Source organism: Hirundo rustica, chromosome 20 (assembly GCF_015227805.2).
Source record: "Hirundo rustica isolate bHirRus1 chromosome 20, bHirRus1.pri.v3, whole genome shotgun sequence".
Lineage (NCBI taxonomy): Eukaryota > Metazoa > Chordata > Aves > Passeriformes > Hirundinidae > Hirundo > Hirundo rustica.
In genome coordinates, this window is record NC_053469.1 from 1,393,149 (window position 1) to 1,416,269 (window position 23,121).

At 51.4% G+C, this 23,121-nt stretch overlaps 2 protein-coding genes across 14 annotated transcripts in view; one reads left to right on the top strand and one right to left on the bottom strand.

The window, feature by feature from the left end:
• DENND1A (DENN domain containing 1A) overlaps window positions 1-2,827 on the top strand; it is a 151,685-nt gene extending 148,858 nt beyond the window's left edge. For all 8 annotated transcript variants that reach the window (XM_040083552.1, XM_058423172.1, XM_058423173.1 and 5 more), the window contains one exon: window positions 43-2,827. In XM_040083552.1, coding sequence (XP_039939486.1) covers window positions 43-1,317 — 1,275 coding nt within the window. In that variant the 3' untranslated portion in view covers window positions 1,318-2,827. The remainder of the gene's footprint in view (window positions 1-42) is intronic.
• A 26-nt stretch (window positions 2,828-2,853) lies between these two features.
• CRB2 (crumbs cell polarity complex component 2) overlaps window positions 2,854-23,121 on the bottom strand; it is a 56,221-nt gene continuing 35,953 nt past the window's right edge. For 4 of the 6 annotated variants that reach the window (XM_040083547.2, XM_040083548.2, XM_040083549.2 and 1 more), the window contains 7 exons: window positions 14,551-15,489; window positions 13,208-13,764; window positions 12,221-12,386; window positions 10,944-11,811; window positions 10,035-10,151; window positions 9,474-9,600; window positions 6,521-7,667 (listed from right to left, as the gene is read on the bottom strand). In XM_040083547.2, coding sequence (XP_039939481.1) covers window positions 7,440-7,667; window positions 9,474-9,600; window positions 10,035-10,151; window positions 10,944-11,811; window positions 12,221-12,386; window positions 13,208-13,764; window positions 14,551-15,489 — 3,002 coding nt within the window. In that variant the 3' untranslated portion in view covers window positions 6,521-7,439. Of the gene's footprint in view, window positions 7,668-9,473; window positions 9,601-10,034; window positions 10,152-10,943; window positions 11,812-12,220; window positions 12,387-13,207; window positions 13,765-14,550; window positions 15,490-23,121 lie in introns of all 6 variants that reach the window. The other 2 variants (XM_058423170.1, XM_040083545.1) reach the window with 2 other exon arrangements.

Here is a 23,121-nt window from a genome sequence, read left to right on the forward strand (position 1 = left end):
TTGTGAGAACATCACTCAGATGTTTGTTCCGCTCTCTTGCAGAGAATGGATCTTGGTGTGTCCGAGAGGAGCAGGATTGTGCCGAGCATGAAGCTGTCCCACCCTTACAACAAGCTGTGGAGTATGGGCCACGATGATATGGCTATTCCCACCAAATATTCCCAAAGCTCGCCCGAAAGACCCTCAGCTGCCCTGGGTAACATGGCCCCCATCACCAGGAGAGCCCAGAGCAGAGACGGTGGTGTGGCTCCTGCAGAAAAGGATGAATCCAACCCTGCCGTTCAAGGGAACATCACCATTCCTAGGCCACAGGGAAGAAAGACTCCAGAGCTGGGGATCGTGCCGCCACCACCGGCACCCAGGGCTTCCAAGCATCAGGCTCCGGCTGGGTCAGTGGAAGTCCTCACCCCTCACGGGCTCAGCCCCCTGGTGTCAGATCTCTCCCCGGAGCCCTTTGGGGCCGGGCGCGTGTCCTTAGAGCCCGAAACGCAGCGTTCAGCCAGCTCCTGCTCTCGCCCGTGCCAGCTGCCGCGCGCTGCCGAGCTGCTGCAGCCCGTGCGGGTGCAGGCGGAAGGTGCCGGAAACGAGAGCGAGCTCCTGCTGAGCCTGCTGGACCCGCTGAGAACCGCGGGCCGGCCGGGCAGGGCCCCGCAGGGCTCGGGCCCCGCGCCCGCCTTCGGCGCCCCGCCGAGTGACTTTGTGCCTGCTCCGGCTGCGCCCTTTACCCGGCCCCTCGGCTATGCTGCCCCAGCTCCACCACCTTTTCTGCAGCCCTCCCCGAATCCCTTCACCCACACGCTGCCAGGAGCCCTTCCCGTGTCCCTGGTCAGACCCCCGAGGGGCTCCTTCACCCCCTCCTTAGGTCACGCCTACAGCTCCAGCTTCATAACCCCCGCTGCCGCCTTCTACCCAGCGCAGAGACCTCAGCCTCACATGGCCACGCTGTCCATGCCAAACCTGTTCAGCCAGGCTCCGGCTGTGCCAGCAGCTGGCTCCTTGCTGCTGCAGAGCCACAGCCCTTCTCCCACCGGCTCCCTCCAGCCGCCGTGTCTGGCTGCTCCCTCCAAACCCCGAACGTTACAGGTGGGCCAGCCCAGCACAAAGGTAGATCCCAAACAAGCCCTGGCTCTTCTGGCCAGTGAACCCCCTCTGGTCCCTGCCAGGCCAGCCAAGGGCTTGGAGTCAGTGTTACTGTCCTCCAAATCTGAGGAGACAAAAGATCCATTTGAAGATCTGTTAGAAAAGACCAAGCAGGACGTGTCACCCACACCAGGTAAGGTGGAGCAGCTCAGAAAGCGATGGGAAACCTTTGAGTGACGCTCCCCATGGCCTTGGTGTCCTTTTGGAAGTGACAGAGGGATTTTTTGGTTTTTTTGAGCCAGCATAAAACCAAGCATTTCTTTTAAGGAAGGCTGAGCCAGGACGGCTGCAGGACCATCGCTGAGCTGCCACTCAACACGAGAGCTTTTTGCCCACAGGTCAGAGTCCCCTGCTGTCCCAGTCCCTGACACCGCAGCCCAGGATTCCTGCACTGACCAAAGCGTGAGGGGAGGCGGGTTGGCTTGGCCTGGGATTTCCACACAGCTTTTCAGGCAGCACTGCTGATGCACAGGTTGGTCCCTCCCTGTATTTTCAGTCCTTGGCACACCTGGAGCGTGACACAGCCCACTCTGCTGGGGCCCATTCCTGCCTCTGGGAATGGGCCTCAGATTTTCTGGCATTGCACACACAGACAAGGCTTTGTTTCCATGCCTCGAAGCAGCCTGACTTGTGGGCTGCGCTGGACTGATCGTGGGTCCCTGTTTGTGCTCGCTGAAGCCCAGCCACTCCCAGAGCTGTGCTGTCACATGGATTTTGGGGCACTTTTGACTCCCCCCTGCCCCGAACACCAACAGCCAGGGCAGAGTTGTCACAGGCCTGGAAACCGCTGCTCAGGGATTGGTCCTGCATCTCTGTTGGGAAACTGGAAACACCAGCAATTGTTTTCATTTTTTTGACTTTGTTTTTGTTAAATACATCAGAAAATAGAGGCCATAAAGAATATCCTAGTTCTTATATATGTGTATCTTAATATTATCTATCAATATTATAAATTGCAGTATATGAATGGAATGTAACAATATCTTACTTGATTATTACAAACAAAAAAGAGAAAAAGCGTGGGGTATCAAGGTTCCCAGCTCCTGAGTGCAGGTGAGGGCCGGTGTGCTGAGGGGCTGAGGGCAGCAGTGTCCAGGAGGGGGGATCTGGGCTCTGCGGCCTCGCTGCAGCCTCGGGCTGGCCCCGCCTGGCCCGCGAGGCACAGGGGACGCTCAGCTGGCTGTTCTGAGCCCCCTCTGCTCTCCAGACATTTCACACCAGCCTCAGCATCCCCCAGGAAAGCTGCTGTCTGATCATTTCTGTTTCACTTCAGTGGTGGTTTTTTGGTTTGTTTTGTATCTGGGCACACTCTGGTGTAAAACCTGGCACTCTCGCAGAGGGAATCGCATCACCATTGAGCCTTTGATAAAGGAAATCATCTTGGACACATGGGGAAATTCTTGTAAAGCTTTATCTGATTTCCAATGTATCTATTTTATTCATGTTATCTTGGAAGTTTTCTTACTCTGGGGAATGGGAATGGCTGTCTCTGTATTCCAGTCTGGGCAGTACAAAAGAAAAATAATATCTGAAATGCTGCCGGTTTTGGGAAGACGACAGTATTCCAGGAATATTCTGTTTCTGTAAGTGCTGTTCCTCTGACAGGCCGTTCATTGGATTTGTATTTTCTTTTTGCGTTGAAAGACAGATGGGTTTAGTATTGAATAGTAAAATATTTAAAGTATAAGATACCAGTTCCATTTTATTTGATACGGTTCAGATTAAGAATGTTCTGTATAATTCAGTCTGGCATTTCAGAGCTCCTTTGCTATGAGCTGGATGATAAACTCTGGATTGTGGTGGATGTGGCTGGGCACTGGACAGTTCTGCCTGTGCCAGGCAGGGCTCCACAGGCCCTGTGTGAACTCAGTACTGTCACACAGAGATCAGACACTGAGGAGCCCATCACAGATGCTTTAAACCACTCAGGAAATTCTGTCCCACTGCAGTTCATTTCCATCTCTGGTTACTTTGCCCATATTATGGATTATTTGCTAAGTCAGTTTTGGGGCACTGAGGAGAATTCACACCCATTTGTTCACCCTCCACTTTATTTAGCACCTCTGAGATCCAGGAGGACAAGGAGTTTGTGACTTTCCTCACTTCTGGAGCAGGGTTTGCAAGCAGGAGACTGTTTTAGGGGTTTCTTGTAACATAGGAATTGAACTGTCCCTAGGACAGCATTTAGGGATTTTTTTTGTCTTATTTAAACTCGGGAATGCCTAACATGATTTGTTCCTGATAGTGCCAGGTGGTTTGCTTGTGTGAACCAGCCCTGGTTCAGCACTAGGAAGAGTTTGGATGTTTTTATTATTCCAGTACAAAAAGCATTCCTGGTCTTACTCAGCAGTGACTTTATACTTGACTTTGTCCATGTTCCTGTACTCTGTCATGTTCCTGCCCTGTGTTTGGTTCCACTTAGCTTATTTACAGCTGCCTCCTGCCATGAGAAATGAGTTTATTTTAAAACAAACCAACAAGGAAAACCTCTTCAAAGGTCGTGGTGCATCTGCTGCTGCACAGGAGGTGAAGTCCGTTCTCTATCTTGTTCACTCTGGGTGGAGGCTCCCAGTTCAGGGCACAGGGATGGGGCAGTCACTGGCACAGAGTCCCGTTTTCTCACATTCCAGTCTCTTTATTGCCCATAAACTCAGGGATTAATGGTAAAATGTGGCTCAGTGAGCTGAACAGAGAGCAGAGGTTCCCCCACCTGCAGCTGTGGCCTGTGCTCAGGGCTCTGGGCTGGGACAAATCATCGCAAAGTGGATCCTTAAACTGTGAGGAGCCATCGAGGTTTGCAGCTGTGTAGGGGCTGTGGCACAGACCATGATCAGCCATGGAGATACCACAGTGTTCTTCGGGGAAAAACAGTCACTGTTTTTAACCAAGTTTTATTGCAAATTTCTTTTGAAGGACATTCTAATTATTTACAAATTATAAAATTTACAATTAAAAAAGAAATCAGGATCATGATAATTAACTACAGCAAGTCCAGTGAAAAAATATATTCAAAAATTAAATATCAAAAGAAAGTTAAGTTCATTATTGAAAAAAAAACACCTTCCATAAATTATTTTGCAGAAATGCTCAAGACACTGACAAGAGTATTTTAACACCTTTGCTAATACTGGCTTTGGGTGCTTGGAATGCAGCCCTGAGGAGCTGCTGCCGGGGCACGGCCGGACCTGCCGGGGGCTCCAGGGGTCTGTGCCTCCCAGGGAATGGGGGCTCCAGGGGTCTGTGCCTCCCAGGGAATGGGGGCTCCAGGGGTCTGTACCTCCCAGGGAATGGGGGCTCCAGGGATTTGTACCTCCCAGGGAATTGCAGGAGCTCAGGGAGCTCTGGGAACACGGCCTGGTGTGCAGCACCCCATGGGCTGGAGGAACAGGAGCTCCTCTAGATCCTGCTGCTGCCGCATTTCTATACAGTGTAAACACCAAATGTGGAGTGGAGCAGAAAGGCAGAAGCAGGACCTGCCCTGGGGTGCTGGGGTGGAGGTGGCAGAGCCCCCAGGAGGTGATTGCACCCCCGGGCTGTAGGAAACCACAGCGGCTTTGCCTGGCAGCACAGGGACCCCAGGGCTCCTGCTTGGAGCCCCCACTGCCCTTCCCTCAGCCCAGGAGGGATTTCTGTCCGTGCTGAGCAGCCCCTCAGCCCCACTGTCCTGGCACAGAGGCACAGCAAAGCCCCACTCACCTGCTCCCAAAGGGCCAGGGCCACAAGGGCACCGGCAGTGCCACTGGCAGTGCCCAGTGTGCTGCACCTCCCCAAGAGCAGCTGGAGGATGCCCAGAGCAAACCAGTGCAGAACAGTGGCAGCAGAGCCACTGCTGACAGACAGGAAAGCAGCCGCAGGCTCCCACCTGCAGCCAGGGCCCCTCTGTCACTGCCAGCTCCAGCTGCCTCCCAGACAGCTGGCCGCCATCACACCTTCCACTCTTCAGTGCTAGAGGGAAAGTGATCTTACATGCTAAGTATTGTCTCCTGCTCCTTTGTTTTTTTCTATTTTCTAAAATTTTCATTCTTCTGTCAGGCTGCCTGTTGCAGAGACCTGTTCTTACACAGACACACTTGTTCTTAAATGGACACATGTGAGCAGTAGTTCCACGCCCCTCCCTTCGCTTGGAATTACAGAAACATTTACAGCTATGGTAGAAGAAAAAATAAATCCAAAAAGCAGACCAGAATAAACAGCATTTTCTTGTGGCAATGAGCTACAGCGGGCAGGTTTCCACCCTGATTTTTAATAGTATTTAGAGATTAAAAAGCAGCCACTGTTCTAAAATATTCCTCATTGACAGTTGTAGTGATTATCCTGAAACACTAATGACCTTAGACCTTACCTGGCCTGCTGTGCTGCATTTCCTTCCACAGCCTCTGCCACAATATGCTAAAGAGGAAACAGTCCACAGTAACACAGGACAAGAGAAGCCACAAAACCAAACTCCTTTTTAGTGCAGTGGAAAGCAGATGCTGTGTCACTTACACAGCCCTGGTGTGGGTTCAAGGATTGGTTTACTAAATTCCACTCTTCTGTACCAACAAGCCCAAACCTGTCGGTCCAGAGTGGTCACTTCTAGAGCTCTTTCTCCCCTCCTCACCCCAGCCAGTACCACCTGATGCTCAGCCCTGGCTCTCACAAGGGTCAGTTCCGTGGTCAGCTCCAAAGCCCTGCTCAGGGGGTGTCAGAGCCGGATCAAACAGCCTGGAAACATCCTTTAACAAAGGTTAAACTGTAACTGGCACCTCAGGAGCAAAAAGGCACTTAAAATAGTCCTGTGGTTTGGGCTGGTCTCAGGGAAAGCTCCAACAGCCCTGTCCAGCACAGCCCAGTGGCACTTACTGCCATGCCAGCTCTGGCCCAGCTGGAAGGGCAGCAGCAGCTCTAGGAAGGATTTCCCACCACTCACTCACCTGGCTTAGCCTTGCAGAGGAGCCACAGGCACGTGTCTTTTTAAAAAACCTGAATTATTCACATTATTTCTATACTGTGGTTGAATTCCCATTCACTGGACCTGCCTCGGGGTGGTTTTTCTGTTGCCTGCAGGAGCAGGGGCCCAGCTGGCTCTGGCTGTGACACAGCCCCATCTTCTGCTCGGTTCCGTGTCCCCCCTGTGCCACCGCTGCTGCTCCCTCCCCTCCTCGCCAGCGCAGCCAGAGCAGTGACAGGGATGAGCTGCGGGGAGCTCCTGTGTGGGCTGAGGTGCAGGGAGCAGCGCTGGCGCATGGCAGCGGGCAGTGCCAGCGGGCAGTGCCAGGGGCCGGGCAGAGCCGCTCCCCCAGCTCCGGAGTGACCCCGGGCTCAGATCAGCCGCTCCGTCGGGGGCATCTTGATCACGTTCCACATTTCCACTCGGGCCCCGTCCTTCTCCTGCCGGCTCGGGCTGTAGGTTCCCTGAGTCGCTCTCCTCCTCTTCATGGCAATCGCCGTGGCTACGACCACTGCCAGGAGCAGGGCAGCCCCCGCAGCCCCGACTGCTCCCACCACCGAGGAGTGGCTGAGGTGCGCCCACACTCGCTGCTGCGGTAGAACACGGAGTTACTCAGAGCTTCCCGCAGGACGCGGCTGCATTTCGCACCCCTCAGCCCCCAGAGCCTTCCTCAGCTGCGCTCTGCTGGCTTCCCCTGTCCCCTCCCTGTCCCACAGAGCCTGGGAATGCCCAGGAGGCTGATGACCCTTTTCCTGCTCCTTTCTCCCCTCCGTGCACACCCCAAGTCCAGCATCTGGCAGCTCCAGCACGGCCCAGAGCCCCTCAGTCCTGCCTGCCCCTGCCCTGCGTGGTACCCATGGGAATGTCTAACAGCACCACGTCATCAACACCATTTATACAAGGATTTTGATCGTTCCTCACAATTCCCTGTAACACAGGGCTGTCACAGGGAGGTCACAGCTGCTGTTGCTGTTGAAGACTGAAAACCTCACACACCTGAGCTGAGAGGGCTTGAATGTTCTTCAGCTGTTGACAAAACCAGTGCAGAATATACAAACCAGCCATGACCTTCCCCAGCTCCTGAGCGGGACTCAGGGGGCTGAACCTGCACAGGTGCCTCGGGTCACCCTGCCCTGGAGAGCGGATTTAACGCGTCCCTCCTGCCTGGGAGGGGGCTGGAGCCAGAGCCACTGCAGCTGTGCCGAGGTGAGCGGTGGCGGCGCAGGGCAGGGAGGGCGGGCAGAGGCTCCCGGCACCGCCGCCCGTGCGCGACGCCCGCGTCTCCGTGAGCGGGCCGAGGGGAACTGGGCTGGGGTGGATCTGCCGCTGCCGGCGCTGGAAGAGCTCCAGGTCCCGGGCACGGCAGGGCCTAGATCAGGCGCTCTTCGGGCGGCACCTTTAGGACACTGTCCATCTCCAGCCGAGCTCCTGCCACCTCCTGCTGGCTCGGGCTGTAGGTCCCCTCGGACTGGCGCCTCTTCCTTGCCGTGAGAACCATGAATATGAGAGCAATACTGAGCAGCAGCACAGAGCCACAGGCTACAGGGACAGCTACTTCAATTAGTGGGGAGGGGAAGAGAGCACCTGGAGTCCCTTTCTGTAAAAGAAATTGATGGAGAAACAATGAGCCTCCAGTGGTTACAATAACAGCAATAACTGACCAAAATGGTCAGATCAGAGGGAAAAAGGTTTTTAGAAAAGGAAAAAAAAAAGTGCTTTTTCACAACAAGACAACCCCTTAAGATGTAAATGCCAGTTTACTTAGCATCTACAGCGGGAGTCTTTAAAGGTGCCTTCTTATCAATATCAGAATAAAATTACACAGGTGGCACTGGCAAAGTTCTGACCGATGAAACACAAAAATCCCCTTTAAAGTTAATGCAGAGTAATGTGAATTTTCAGTAACTCCAAAATATTTCCCCAAGCAGGGGAATGATAGTAAAAAAAAGTTCAGTGATGCCTGTAATGGCAAAGCAGAGAATTGATTAAGCTGTTAAACTGTGAAACAGAATTGCAGAACTTGCAGCAGGAAGGGGGAGATGTTGAAGGGGTCAGGACATGGATGGGAGATGGAGATGATAGAAAGCCCAAGTACTGAGGAGAGAAATGAGAATTCCCTAGATTCTGGTGGATTCAAGGATGGCATGGAAGACAACATAACTAAAATAACTGTGGATTTTTTTGTCATGAAACAAAGCTTTAAAATTACAATAAGCTTAAAAATAGGATTTTTCTTATTGCTAACAATGGTATTGGCCATCTTACAGCTAAAACTAAAATGATTCAAGCTGGATTATTTACAGCTTTTGGATGCCATTCAGTGTGCGCTCACGTCACAGAGCAAAGAAGGAACATTCCCAGGGGATCTGGAAGCCCTGTGGCCTTTGCAGATGCCTGAGGTCCAGGAGGGTTCCCTGAGCCTGTCCCAGCCCGAGCGCCGTGCGGGGTTAGTCCAGCACCACAAGGGCCCAGCAGGGCAGCCCCGGGAGCTGCTGTGGGACCAGAGAGCAGAGGGAGCTCAGCTGAGCTCCAGCTGTCCCTGGTGGCACCAGCACCGTCCCCAGCCGCTCCCTGCCCAACCAGGGCCTGGCTGCACAACACAGGAAGGAAAGAGTGAAGAAAAGAAAGGGGAGGGCGACGAAAATGAATACAAGGAATCCACAAGAAGCGTCCTGGGACAGAGGAGATAGAGATGCCTGAAGGAGTCTGTGCATGCAAACTGGAAATGTCAGGGTGACCTTGGCACGTGCATTAGAGCCCTGGGTAACAGCAACAGCAGCAAACCCCGCCTGGCACACAGCCCTTTCCATGCAGGATGGGTTAGTACATTCCCAGGTTACCCCACGAGCTGCCTGTCCATGCAACAGCTTCACAGAGAAAGCAGGGGAACAGAAGGATCCCAGCCCCAGCCTGAGCACGGATTATGCACAAGGGGACAGCTTGGCTGGGCTGGACCAGCAGCAGCTCAGGGCCAGGACTCAGCTGTTTCACACACACCTGAACCACCCCTGGCCTGACTTCATCCAACTGCCCTTCTCCAAACATCCATTCCTACTCAGATGATCTTTGAAGAGGGAAGGTGTTCAGTAACTCTTATCCAAAACAAAACACCAAACAAAATTCCACTCTCCAGGAACCTGGGTCAACTGTAGGAGTTGGATTACTGTCTAAAGAGTTGTGAAACCTATGGAAACATGCAGAGACAGCCCCCAAAGCCATATGGCAGCACATGCAGATACTGAGGAGCATTTACTGCAGTTGTTTATATGCTGGAGACCAATAAGCAACAGCACTGCAGAGAATAAAAACCATTCAGGATTCCCCAACTGTGCTTTAGGCAGGACAGGAGCAGGAGCAGCCCCATGTGAGAGCAGAGGGCCAGCAGAGGCAGGGCAGAGCTTACGTTGATGTCGCAGCGCTCGCCGGTGTAGCTGGCGCTGCACACGCACTCGTATCTGTTCTCCGAGTCCTGGCACGTGCCCCCGTTCTGGCACGGGTTCGGATCACACTCGTTTATGTTGATTTGACAGCTGGAAAGGAAGAGTGTATTAGAATTGTCATATATATTCTTGTGTCACAGAACACAAGATCATCCAGTCTAAAAAAGCCTCTTCTGTTTGAAGAGCGCCCACTGCAGCTTCTCCAGGTGCTTTCTCTGGAGTCAAACATGAAATTCTCCCCTGTTCACACCAACCCTCCTGTTGTGGTCTCTCTGGGACTGAGGCCAGCGCGGGTCTCCAGCACAGGTAGCGTGCTTGAAAAAACCTGGAAGCAGTTCTTGCTGCAAGAACTGGTGTTGGCAGCTGGATGACCCAAAGCCTCCCTCTGCTCCAAGCAACAGCCTGGCGCTCCCATCAGGAGCAGCGGTGTGACTGGCACGAGGACACGGGGGAGGTGGAGCAGCGGCCCTGCTCTGCCACCCCCTGCTCAGGAGCAGAGCGCTGGACCCCAAAGCAGCACTTACTTCCTCCCGGTGAAGCCAGGCCTGCAGGAGCAGTTGGCTCCCCAGCTCTCAGTGATGCACCTGCCCCCGTTCAGGCAGGTGAAGTTCTTGCCACACTGCTGAGGGGGGAACGGCCACCTGGGGAGAGCAAGGGACAGCCTTTAGCGCACTCAGCTGTTCTTTTGGGGAAGGGCAGAGTGTTCTGGGGCTCAGGGGGAATGGGGCTGGTGAGGCTCATACAGTGATTCTTATCTCTAGGAAGGAGTTTGATACAAGTGGAAAAGGGAATTGTCTCAGAAATCATCTGTAACATCAGAGTATTCCTTGGATCCTGCCCGGGAACACACAGGAGCTCTGTCAGTACCCAGGCCTGTTGTTGCAATGAAAATATTGGCAGGGACAGGACAGTGCTGGAACAGCACAGCCACGCCCCAGGAAGGATAATGCCAGTACCAGGTAACTGTCTGCACTAGAATGCAGCAGGAACAACAGGAAAATCATCCTGGATAGATCAGATAACTGAAATCCAGCCATGTCAGTATTTAACTCCATTTGAGGAGTCAAATATTCCATTTGAATTGGCACAAGATGTTTTGTTTTAAAACAGCATAGGAATATGGCAGAGGGGAATCAAGTCACGGAGAAGACGAACTTCTGGGGGAGTGCTAGAGGGAAATGACAACAGGCGAGAGTATGTGCCCTTCAAACAGCTCTGAAATAGCACGGGGATAACCCACATCAAAAGGAAGGATCCTTATCCTGTATGAGGCTGAGCCCCTGTCAGTGAGGGTTTGGACCCGGACAGCACCTTCCAAGTCACAGCAGAATTTAGGTTCTTTACCTACGAGATGCTTGCAATGAAACACTTTCCCAAAGCGTCCCAAAGTACAAATCCAGTTTATGTGGAGGCTGCTCTGCCCCGGCACTTACTCGCAGCGAGGTCCGGAGTACTGAGGGGGGCACTTGCAGGAGTACCCGTACACGCCATCCACGCAGGTGGCTCCGTTCAGGCACTGGTGCCGCACGCAGTCGTCCACGTTGATGTCGCACCTCTTCCCGATGAAGCCGCGGAAGCACTCGCACTGGAAGTCCGCCACGGCATCCACGCAGTCGCCGTGGACGCAGGGGCTGGGCTGGCAGTCGTCGATGTTGGCCTCGCAGCGCCGCCCGGCCCAGCCCGCGCCGCAGCCGCAGCGGAAGGAGTTGAACAGATCCTCGCAGGTGCCGGCGTTGAGGCAGGGGCTGGAGGCGCACACGTCGGCCCCGGAGCAGCCCAGCCGGACGCCGCCCGGGCCGGCCCGCCGGAACTGCTCGGGCTGCGGGTACGGCCCGTGGGCCGGGAAGGGCAGGAAGATCCCCCCGATCTGCACCCGGCCCAGGCAGCCGGTGAAATTTTCGGCCAAAACGACCGACGCGTTGTTCTTGAGGAAGTCCAGGTTGCCGGCGTTTCCCCGCAGAGTGGCGTTCACCGAGCCGTCCAAGCGCAGCAGCCAGCGGGACGAGAGCGCGGCCGGCTCCTCCATGGCCACGGAGACGCTGTGCCAGGCCCCGTCCGTGACCGGCTGCGGGCTCAGGAAGCTGGCGCCCTCGATGCCGTTCCCACTCCTGATGTCAACAAGCAGGGAGGAATTCTTAATGGCTACCTGGAGGGAATCCACCTCTTCCACAGCCCGAAGCAAAATGGCATCTTCATCTCTGGTTCTGAAGTCCATGTAGAGGCTGCTCAGAGTTCTGGTCACTGACGTGTTGGTGGTAAATTCTATGGCACCGTGACTATTAAATGTTGCATTAGCCAGACCTATAAATAAAGGCCAGAGCACGAGGGATTTCAAAGACAGTTGGTGTCCTGTTTGAGCCAGGCCAATGGCACACCCCTGGCAGTTCTCTCCATAAGAACCCCTAAGCTTAGTGTGAGCAGGATTACAGGCGAGCTGCTGGCAGCCTTAAAGCTCTTCCTGTTTACAACTGCACCTCCTGTAATAATATCCAGCTCTTAGGCAGCAATTTTTACTGCTCAGCTGTGCTCTGTCACAGCCGGGGCCAGCCCAGGGAGCCCGTGCTGCCTGCAGCCGTGTGCACCTGGGCACCACTCCCTGTCCTTTCTGCAGCATGTGTTTGTATTGTTTTCAACAGCACACGCTGGGAATATTGATTATAGACCGGGAACGGGGAGGATTTTACCCACACACAAGCAGAACAGAACTTACACACATATCCTGCCACAACGTCTATGCAGGTGGTGGCTTCAGGACATGGGTCACTTTCACACCAGACTTTCTCTTCACAGAATTTCCCAGTGAAATTTGCTGGACAGCTGCAATGGAAATCATTCCAAGTGACAATGCATCTGCCACCATTCTGACATGGCTCAGACTGAAAAACAAAACAGCGGAATTTAGGGGCAGAGTAATTCATCTTGAGGTCTAAGAGAGTTTGGTAGAGTTGTGACAATGAAGATGAGCACAAGCAGCATTTGAATCAAGAGAGGAGGGAAATGGAACAGTGACTCAAGAGCAGTGAGGGAAGCACAAGGGTCTCTGTACAAGAAATTCCTGAGCCCCTGCTCTCCCCTGTGCACAGCACTGACCAACAGGAGCTGCAGCAATTTGGCAAAGAACAAGGCACAAAAGCGCAGGTGAGGAACAGATGAAACAAACTGTGATGCTCCCAAGAAGCTCACAAAGTTCTGTCACCTGAAGGACACCCCGAACACCACAGGTGGGACAATACTTCAGAGCACCATAAGCAAGAAGGGCAAGATTAGGGGTGTGGCACACAGGAGAGCCAGGCTCTGATCCAAGGGCACATGGAGACAGCTCCTTCAGCTTGTGCTGGGGCAGATTCCTGGGGGAGAGGTGGTTGTGCAATTGGAACAGGATGAAAGGAGGGGCCGGCAAGGTTACAGGATAGGGAGGGGAGGCTGGAACCTATGTGGGCTCAGCAAAGTGGAGATGGGCAGCACAAAAGCCGCTGGCCAAGTTCTAAAACCACAAAAACTACAGGGGAGCTTGAGAAAACTCAGTGTTTAAATCATATGTAGTGTATTGAGTGAGGTGGGAGCACAGAGAACCGCTGCTCTTCAATACATCAAAAACCCTTCTCTTTCTGGTATCAGCAACAGTCAGACTTCCGTGTAATAACAGAACTACAACAAACCCCCGCACACACAGAGACAAACAAGACACAGCACATACCTTGCAGGTGTCATCAGAGATGCAGCCCTTCACAGGATTTCCAGTTTGAGTCCTATTGAGTTCCTCTGGCACACTGCTGTTCTCCACCTGGAAAAGCTGTATCTGGTGGCTGTTGAGTTGGATGTCCTGCAAACAGCCCTTGAAATAGCCCCCCCAGAGCTCAGCACTGCCGGGGTTCGGGTGTCCCCCAATAAACACTTCAGAGCCAGCTCCCAGGGCTTGTGGCGGCAGCTGCCCCAGCTCCACGAAGGTGTCTGACTGCAGAGCGCCCACAGAGCCCCCCTGGAAAGACAGGGCTACCAAATGTCTTCTCCCATCAACCAGGTTCCCTGGCAAGGTCACAGTGTCCGTGGGTGACGCCTCTATGCTCAGCTGGCCCCCCCTCAGGTACAGGGTGAGGCAGGGGCCTGTCCCATTGCAGAGCTGCAGTAACAAACCCTCGGCCTTCCGGCTCCGCACCAAGAAGGAGAGGTTGAAGTCTGCACCGAGGCTGTCAGAAAGGGTGAAATAGACAAAGCTGGTGGAATTCTCTAGGCCAAATGTTGCTGCTGGGTGCTCTGGAAGAGAAAAGAAACAGACTTCAGTTCAGAGATAAAGGGAATGCAGCTGGCACGGGGATGCAGCTCCTTAGGAATGGGGCAAATGTTTCTTCTCAATGTTTTCCACGTGTGCCGGGGTAAGGATGCTGCTCCCCACAGATCTGTGACACTAAGAACTAGGTGAATGTGTCCTTACTTCCTCTGGAGGGCACAAATTCAAGCATCCAAGAGTGAAATACAGGTCTAGCAAAGCCTTTGCCAATCCGGCAGAATTACTCAAGGACTTTTGAGATACAGAGTTGCTTTTAAAATTTGTAAATTTGGTAACAGCAAAACATGCCATATTTAGGGCTCAGAAGAGCTGAGAAAAACCCCAATACTAATACAAGCCTTGCAGGAGCAAAAAATGCAAAGAGATATGATTTCAACTCAAAATTGTCAAAGAGCTTGCTTTAACACTCTATAGTTTATCTATAGAGTAATACATTCCTATTCATCCTCAGCTCAGAAGCTCAAGTTCAACTTTTCACAGTAAAACACCTTCCCTGCTCCCCTGCATTCACACAGATCTGTTAACAAAGGTGAAGTCAGAGCCTCTGGCTCTACCAGGAATAACCTGCACCACAAAACCGAGAGTCACTCCTGCAGGAGCAAACGACAGGAAAGGGATCAAGGAGAATTTCATTCACAGACGCTTTTGCTTTATTTCCCCCCCAGTCAAATAGAAAGTCCTGTTTCCAGAGCTAACATCCAAGCTTGTGCAGTACCCGTGGAGCTGGCAGGCGTCAGGCCCGTGGCACTTACCGTATGAGCAAGCTGGGCCTCCGTAGGGCCTGGCACAGTCACACCTGAAGGTGGCCCAAAGGTCCACACAGAGCCCTCCGTGGAAGCAGGGCTGGGACAGGCACCACTCGGTGCGGTCACAGCCCGGCCTCGCCGGGGACGACTCCCCCAGCGCCAGATCCGCCGGCAGCACGGCCTCAGCATCCACCTGCAAGTCTTGCAGGCAGCCCACAAAGCCTTGCTGGCTCCGTGTGTTGTTGGCCATTGGATCCTCAGTACCTCCAATGTACAGGCTCAGGAAGGCTTGTGGGATCAGAGCAGTGCCCGGTGGAATGGGAGAGCTCTGCAGGCAGAGCCCGGCCTCACAAGAGCCGTGCCAGAGCTTCAGCTGCACCGCGCTGTGCACGACGACTTCCACTTTATGCCACTGACCATCGTCCACTCTCAGCCCCTTCAGGAAGAGCGGGTACCCAACACCCTCCCTCTTCAGCTCTGCATGCAGGATGCCATCCAGGAGCTCCAGGAACAAGTACTCTGCTTCACGGCCTCGGTAGAAAAGGACAGCGCTGGGCAGAGTGGTTCGGAAGCGGAGGGACACGTTGGCTCCTCCTGCGCCCCTCCTGCCCTCGCTGTTCTCGGGCAGCTCAGAGAGAAGATACCCTCTGGAAGCAAAGGAAAATGTTGTTGGTGTCGAGCATGTGGCGTCATAGAAACCAGGCTGGCACTGGCACAGGTGGCCGTGGCTCTCAGCTCGGTAGGTTGGGATGCACAAGGCCTCGTTTTGGCAGTCGTGCCTCTGGCACCCAGTGAGCTGGACAGAGCAGTTCTTCCCTCCCCACGTGATGCCATCCTGGCCAGGGACACAGCGGCAGGAATAGTCAGCAATGCCATCCTCACAGACAGCTCCATTCTTGCAGGGCCCCTCCGCACACTCGTTGATGTTAACAGCACATTCCGCACCTGTGAAAGAGATTTAGAGATGGGATCTCAGCGTGGGAGTGCGACTCCCACCCAGAGCCTGCCAGGCACAGCCCTCCCCAGCTCTCACCATGGAGCAGCTGCCACCAAGGAGCCCCACACTCACTCAGAGGGTCCTGTGATGATGCCAGAGCAAGGAAACCAAACTTCTGTGTCCTCCCAAGTGCTATTTATAGATCTTTGGCCTGTCAGCCCAAATCCACCAACTGCTGTCCTGTCCCAAGCTCAGACCCCACAGGCAGTCAATGTGCAGAGGGAATGAAGGACCAAACCAGCACAGACAAGGCATTTATGCTTTTGTCTTAATAGATTTGGTGTGTTAAAAAGCCGGGTGGGTCTGACTGTAGATCTGACTGGAGCATGTTCCAGGCACCAGTGTTGCAGACAGCAGTAAAATGGGAAGTTACTGGAAAGCCTCAGTCAAAAAAATTCAAATTCCAAGATGACCCACCAGTTGTAAAACTTACAAAATCCAATTCATTACCAAACAATAAACACAACATGCTCCACAGGCACTCTGCCATGCTGGCACCAAGCTGATTTCAGTTCTGCCCAGTCCTGCAGAAATGAACTGGGTGAGGTCCTGCACTGCAGCTGTGTCTCCTGGCGGCACATGGATCCCAATGGGGCTCAAGGAAATTACCAAATCTGGCTAATGAAAATCTGCTGTCATTTTCCTGAGCATCCCCAGACTGACAGAAGAGCCCTGAACCAGTTCACTCTATCTAGCCTATAACATTGGTTTTCACTAATCTTCAGAGACAGTCCCACAGATAAACCAAGCATGGATTATCCCGATCTAATAGCATTACACCCGATCCAGCCAGCAAGCACAACGAGGGCAGCAGCAAGAAAAAGAAGGAATTCACACACAAAGGAGGGGAATCAAAACACAAAGGACATTTGTAAAGAAAAGCCACTCGACAGAATGTGCATGTCAAAGAGATTAGAGAGCTGCCTGGGGCAGAGAGATGAGGGGAGATGGGGCATTAGGAGCACTGAAGCTGGACTTGATGTGTGATTATAAATAAAAACTTAGCAAAGATACAGGCTCTTGAATATCTGCAGTGATGGTTTGTCCCCTGAGCTCTGCAGAGCGATGAGCACCAGATTCTAGCTCCAAACTGTCGGATTGTGCTAGTGCAGGGACATAACTCTGGGAAACACTGGAAGAGAAATGCAAGGCTCAATTCTGCACTTTCCAGATGTGCCAGGGCTGTTCTGTAAGCAACAGAATCTTCACCACCTCAGCACAGCCCTTTTCCCTTACTGCTGGGCTTGCTCAGCAAGGGAACAGCAGGGACAGAATTAAGATTGCAGCACAAAGCTATGAAGGAAATGTGTTGGAATATAAGGGAAATCACTGGGCCTGGAGAATTCCAGTTTGGGAGAAGACTTCAACTGTAACTGGGAAAAATCAGTATAATTGTGTGGAGTAGGTTTTCTTGGAGGGCTCTCCAAGCCGCAGGAGGGAAGTCTGCAGTCAGATTTAAGGGGAGAGGCTGTTGACAAAGGAAAGACAGGCTTGGTATAGTCCCAAACCCTGGAGATGCTGCTGTTCCAGATCAAAGTTGCTGATATTTACCAAGGCAATGAGGGGAAGATAACATTGGTTTGGATAACAAAAGGAGAGATTTTTGCATTTGAGAAGGCTGGGAGGCAGAAAGGCCCATTTTGCCACTCCACATTCCCAGCCTGAGCAGGTCCCAGCTCTCTGTGGCACCTGCCTGGGCTGTTCCTGCCCCCAGAGCCCCAGTGCCTCACACCAGGTGGGACATTTGTCCCCAGGGCGGGTGCACAGCCCCAGGCTGGTGACTGATTAAACACCAGGCTTTCCCATGGGATGCACCTGGTTCGATTTCTTAGATCATTTGTTTGAAATGGGTGAAAAGGAGATTGCACTAGAGTTCTAAAAATCTGGCTAATGGCAATTTTTTTCCTGGAAGACTCACTGAGCAGTTATCTGGAACTACATCACTATGGCTTCCAAAAGTACTGATCATTTCCTGGGTATCTGTTATTCCAATTTTCTCCAAGACATGGGCAGTTGTGTCTTTGCAGACCCACTGGGAAGTAGATATTAAGAAGTCGTTCAACACTAATTGTTTTTTCTAAGAGCAGCATAGGCATCCCTTCTCAGGTTTATTTAAAAAAATAAATTGGGGAACATGATTCTGTTCGACAAAAACAAGTAACAAAACCAAGTTATTCTCCTTGTAAACAAGTAGTAGTCTCCTCTGTTCCCTCTAAATTTCATAGCTGAAATGTTTACTTTTATTTGAGCCATCAATAGTAAAAGCAACCAGTCTGATTCATTACACCATTAGGAGACTTTCAAACATTTAATGAGCTCCTTATCTAGTTAAAGACTAACAATAGCAAAGTAGTGGAACTTGTTATCTGAAAATCAGACAAGTGGTATCTAAGAGGGAGCTATCTGGAGTCAAGGATTTCAAACATTCCGTTAATTCAGCAGTGTCTGAGGTAACAGTCCCAAGCCACCAATACACAGGGGCTGGGCCAGAAACACTCAGAAGTGGCGGAGCTTTCACAGCCCCCAGTATATTCAAATACAAATCCTTCACCACGTTCAGAGTGTAACCACTGTGGTGGGAACGGTCCTGGTTTGTAAATGCAAGTGTGATTAAATGCACACAGCTCAGCACTGAGCCTGAATGGAGGGAATGATTTACTGGCTGCTATTAATAACCAAAGATTCATTGTATACAGTGTAAGAATCATATACTTCAACAGATACATAAAATGTTAAAAGAATAAGCACAAATGAAGTGAAATATTCTAATTTAGCTGTCAGATATCAAAAAACCCTTGAAGGACAAGGTCTACTCCTTGAAACACGGGAGTTCAGCAGGGCTGCCGGGCCAGCACCACCTTGCCCTCTCCGTAAGGCAGCTGAATTCCTAACGACCTTTCCCTGCTGCATCCTAATTAGGGATTGTATTATGATTATCAAAAGGAAAAAGGAGGGGAGGGAGAGGGATAGGCAGAGAATTAGCCGCAACAAACGGCCCCGACACAATCGTATTTGCACAATTACTGCCATTTCCATGGCAACCCCGGCTCTGCCACTCTCCCACTGCGCTGCTGGGGCGAGGGAGCGGGAGGAGCTGGGGAACGCACTGACCACCGAGGGTTTGTCCTGACTCACAGCCACAAAAGCTGCCCCTCGATAAGGCGGCTTTCCATCAAGAGAGGAAAAACGAAAACTGTAAAAACAATAGTAAAAAGCAAACCGAAGGTTTCCCAGAAGCTGCCGGGAGGCACCTGTGTGTCTCCAGAGCTCACCCGGGCACAGCCCCGGTGCCTCGGAACAGCTCTGACACTGCCGGGCACAACTGCAGCACAGGGCTGTGGAGCCTTCAGCCACACCCGTGCAACAAGGAAATTCCTCGCCTTTAAAGTTTCCAAAACAAAACTTTAGGTCTCTTCAAAATCAAAACATTCTCGTTTCTAATCAGTTCTGGTTCCTCCTCATGCCTCCAGCCCTCGCCCGTCACACAGCCAGCCCCCTGCCCCGGGCAGGCACGCACGCAGGCAGGACACACTGCAAGCACCGTACACATCTCATTACCTGCCAGCAGAAAAATTCCCTTCAGGATCACGCCAATCAGCACAGATGTCATGGCCGACTCCTCGTGGACATTGGTGATAGCAAAGGGAAAAAAATGGGGGTGAAGTGGGGGAGGGACGGCCAAAAGGCTGGGCAGACAGGGCAGCGTGTGCAGGCGCTCGCTGGTGCCAGCCACACGAGAAGGGATTGCGGCGAAAGAGCGGCGGGAGCGGAGCCCTGCCCTGCGCCAGGTCTAATCCAGGCCGGCTCTGACCCTCCCAGCTGGCCCCTGTCCGTGCTGACACCAGGAATGTGCTCCCAGCATATTCCTGCTCCGTGCCTCTCGCCGGTGCCCGCAGCCCCAGCTCAGCAGGGCAAAGCCCAGAGACAAACTCCTGCCCTCGCTGCGTTCCAGGTGAGTCTGCCAAACGCCTTGAGTAAGGCCAAAATGTTCTTTTTATAGGCTAAGCCAAAAGGCTGCGTTTCCACCATTGTGCAATATCTAAGCCATAGGAACAAGGGGAGTTCCAAATGCAGAGTGAACCTGGGCCCTGCTGCGCGTTCACCACTGAGGGAATCAGGGTCCATCCGGCAGTTTTCCTCCTCCCTGTGCCCTGTTCCTGTGAGCACAGACATTTCCACTCTGCTGTACTCACTAAGAAAAGTCTTAGGTTTTAATGACTATCAACTGTTTCTCTGAAGTCAAACTGGATGGAAGGAAATTCCCTGCACGGTGCTGAATGTACGGGTTCAGACATGGCACTGCACAGCCAAAACTCTCTCTTTCCTCATTAGCCACCTTATTAAATTAGCTGTTGCAGTCTCCTTTTCCCTCCATGGTTCTAGGGTTTGTTTTGTTTTTTAATGTCGTTACTTTCATATTATAAAATTTTTGGAGGCCGAGTTGTATTTTTGTGTTGTAAAGACCCAGAGAAGTTTCTTATTTCTGTGAAGAAATGTTATCTGGGAGCTTTTCCTCAAACTTGGGAGTCTCTGTTTGTATCAATGTCAGGTCCAAGCAAACAAAACCTCCCACATGTCAGAGTCTGGAATCTCCATTAACAGTATCACAAAGATATTAAAAAAAGCATTCCAACAACTCCTCTAGCTATTTCACTTTTGTACTTGTACTGGATCCAAACATGCCAGTCACTTTTACAGATACTTGAAGCGGGAGGGATATGGTGAGTGTTTGTTTGGAGTCAAAACTTCTCAGATAGCCACAGACCTGTGCACAGACAGACCTATCCCAGAACAGATTTGGAACATTATCTCTGCTAGCTACTCTGCCCCTTCTGTTACTGCTCAGGAGAAAACAAACAGGCAGTTGTGCACATTCAGCCACTACTGCAACAATAAAGTGTAACAACTGTGAAGACTGCAGAACATTCAATGTCTTCAAAACGATGCCCATTTTGGTTTATGCACCCACACATTTATCTCCACATACACACACAGAGTCTACCTGGACACTACTGCCTGGAAATCCCTCACACCCCAATGCACCCAGCACAGATTCTGCTCTCACCTGGCACCAGGCACAAGCAGGCTCTGGACTGCAGCACTCACAGCCTTCTGATCAGATGACAGGGAAGTCAAAAGGTCTGATTAGCATGGAGCTGTGATCCAGTGGGGAGAGGAAACGTGGAGCAGAAGGGAAGGGGGGGAGCCTCACCAAGTGCTGCCTAGCTGCCTTCAGCTATATTTACCAAAAGGGATTTGGTTGAAGGTGGAACAGGCCTCTAATCTCTTTACTATCTTAACCTTTTAGCTGCCCTTGCTCTAGAGGCTCCGTCTCTAAAACAAATCTGACTTAAGAAATACCTGCACAAAAAAATTAAATCTATCCAAAGGTGGTTGGAAAGAAGAAGTATCTCCCATTTATTTCCTGACCCATGACCCAGGAATTCAAGCCCATTTGATCTGGGCTGGCACCCTCACAGAGTCACCATTTATAGCTGCTGCACAGAAGGTTTCTATTTCTTTAAGGAGACAAAGCCATCATGGCTGAACAAAGCAAGATGGTCAATAAGCCCTCCAATTACACTGGGACACATTCACACCACATCACCCTGTGATTTCTCATGAAAGTAGAAGCGTTCCAGAAGAGCTCAGAATGTTCCCATGATCACAAGGTGCCAGTGCCCCGGGCTGGATGTGTGCCAGGGCAGCCTCACCGGGGTGCCCAGTGCCACAGTCCTGCGGCAGGACACGGCCTCTCCTGGCTGAGCACAGATGCAGCTCCAGTGGGAGCACTCAGGCCATTTCAAAGTTTTTAAAGAGTCAATGATCTAAACTTCAGTGATAACATCTTTGCGGGTTAAAAATCAGTGTCCATGTCAAATGGACAAATGTCAAAAAACCCCGTCTTTTTCTTGCCCTGGCCTAACCTATTCCCTAATAAATACCTGATGGCCGAAATAATTTCTGAAAAATAATTAAATTAAGACTTAATTTTTTTAATTCCACCCCCCCCCCCAAAAGACAGACTTTTCCTAATATGCTTTGTCTCTTGACCACAGTTGACATAATTTCTAAGAGTATGCAAGATTCCCTCTCCTTTGCTCTTCATTTAGTACACATGCAATCTTTTGATTCATACTTGTATCCTCTCAGGGTGCCTATATCCCGTGCTAAAGCACAAACCATGTGCTGAACAGACTCTTCAGGACCTGTTGTTCTCAGGAATGAGGCACCACTTTTGCAACAACTCCATTTCAGAGAGAAGCTTCATCTGCCTGCCCTACACTGAGACAGCACTGAGGCAGTTAATTTGGAAAGAAAGAATTTCTCCTGACTTGCATTGTTATCCCAACACTCCCCAAATTCCTCAGACTGAAGAAGCAAACACACAGGAGGAGGCTCTGCCACCCCAAGAAAGCGTTCTTCATCAGAGTAGCAAGTTCACTTTAATCAGCGGAGGCAGCTTAAGCCCGAGTTCATGGCAGACCTAAGCTGCCACAGAAATGTGTTTTGAAGAGAAACATTATGGGAAGCTTCACAAAGTTGTTCTGTGATTCTAATATGAAGTAATAAGCTGTTTACCCAGCATGACTGTACTGGGATTAATTGACAAAGGAGGGGAGATTAATTGCTATTATTTCCCTGTCAGCTTCACTCCTCCACACGCACTCACTGATCTCACAGACTGCTCCCAGCCTTTCGCTGTGTTAATGTGTCAGAACTACCTCAGCTGAGACAAAGTCCTTTACCAAAAGCAATATCCAGAAGAGCAACCTGCTTCTAATCCCCTTCAAGTACTAATGAACCCAAATTTGATGCAACAGAATGAACTCTAGCACTCCTTTGCCCATCAGCCCGTGTTTTTGTCAGCTTTTCTGCCCATGAGCACGCTAAGAACTGGAAAGGATTAAACAGATCTGCAGCTTGGCAAAGCACAATGAAATTCTGAGCTCTGTGAGGGTGCTGGGGCACTGCAGGAGGAAAAGAGAACAGGGCACAGATGCGAGGGGGAATTCTGACAAGAAGGATAAACTTTAAATCATCTCTTTGGACAAGATCTCAGTTCAGAGTACAGCATTGTAACTGCCCAAGAAAGCAGCGATAACGAGCTTAGATAAAAGCTGATTTTCAAAGGCCTCATCTACAAAAGCAAATTTTTCTTGATCTGGCCTAAATTAGCAAACAAGACAGGCCAGAAAACCCCACAAATAATTCAGCTCAGTTACAGAAGGTGTTAACTAGAAGCTGATTTTCTGGGAACGAAAGTAATAGGTCTTCCCAGGAAAGAGCTGGGCAGAATTAAACCAACACAGCTCAACCACGGCAACCACAGAAGGAAAACAGAAAATTTTCCCATGCCATAAAGGTCTGAGAGAGTCTCTGGAATGTTGTTACCTGCTGCTGCAAGTTAAGGGACAAGGTTTTCTTCTGGCTTCTTTTTCCCACGAGATGGCAGCCTGGTAACACTGTGGAGAAGTTAACCTCATCTCAAATCCAGAAATCCTGGATTGTGCTGGGATCACCTTTCTTATAAAGTACTCTGGTGTTAAATTACTCCACACGTGTGGAATTTAAAGATG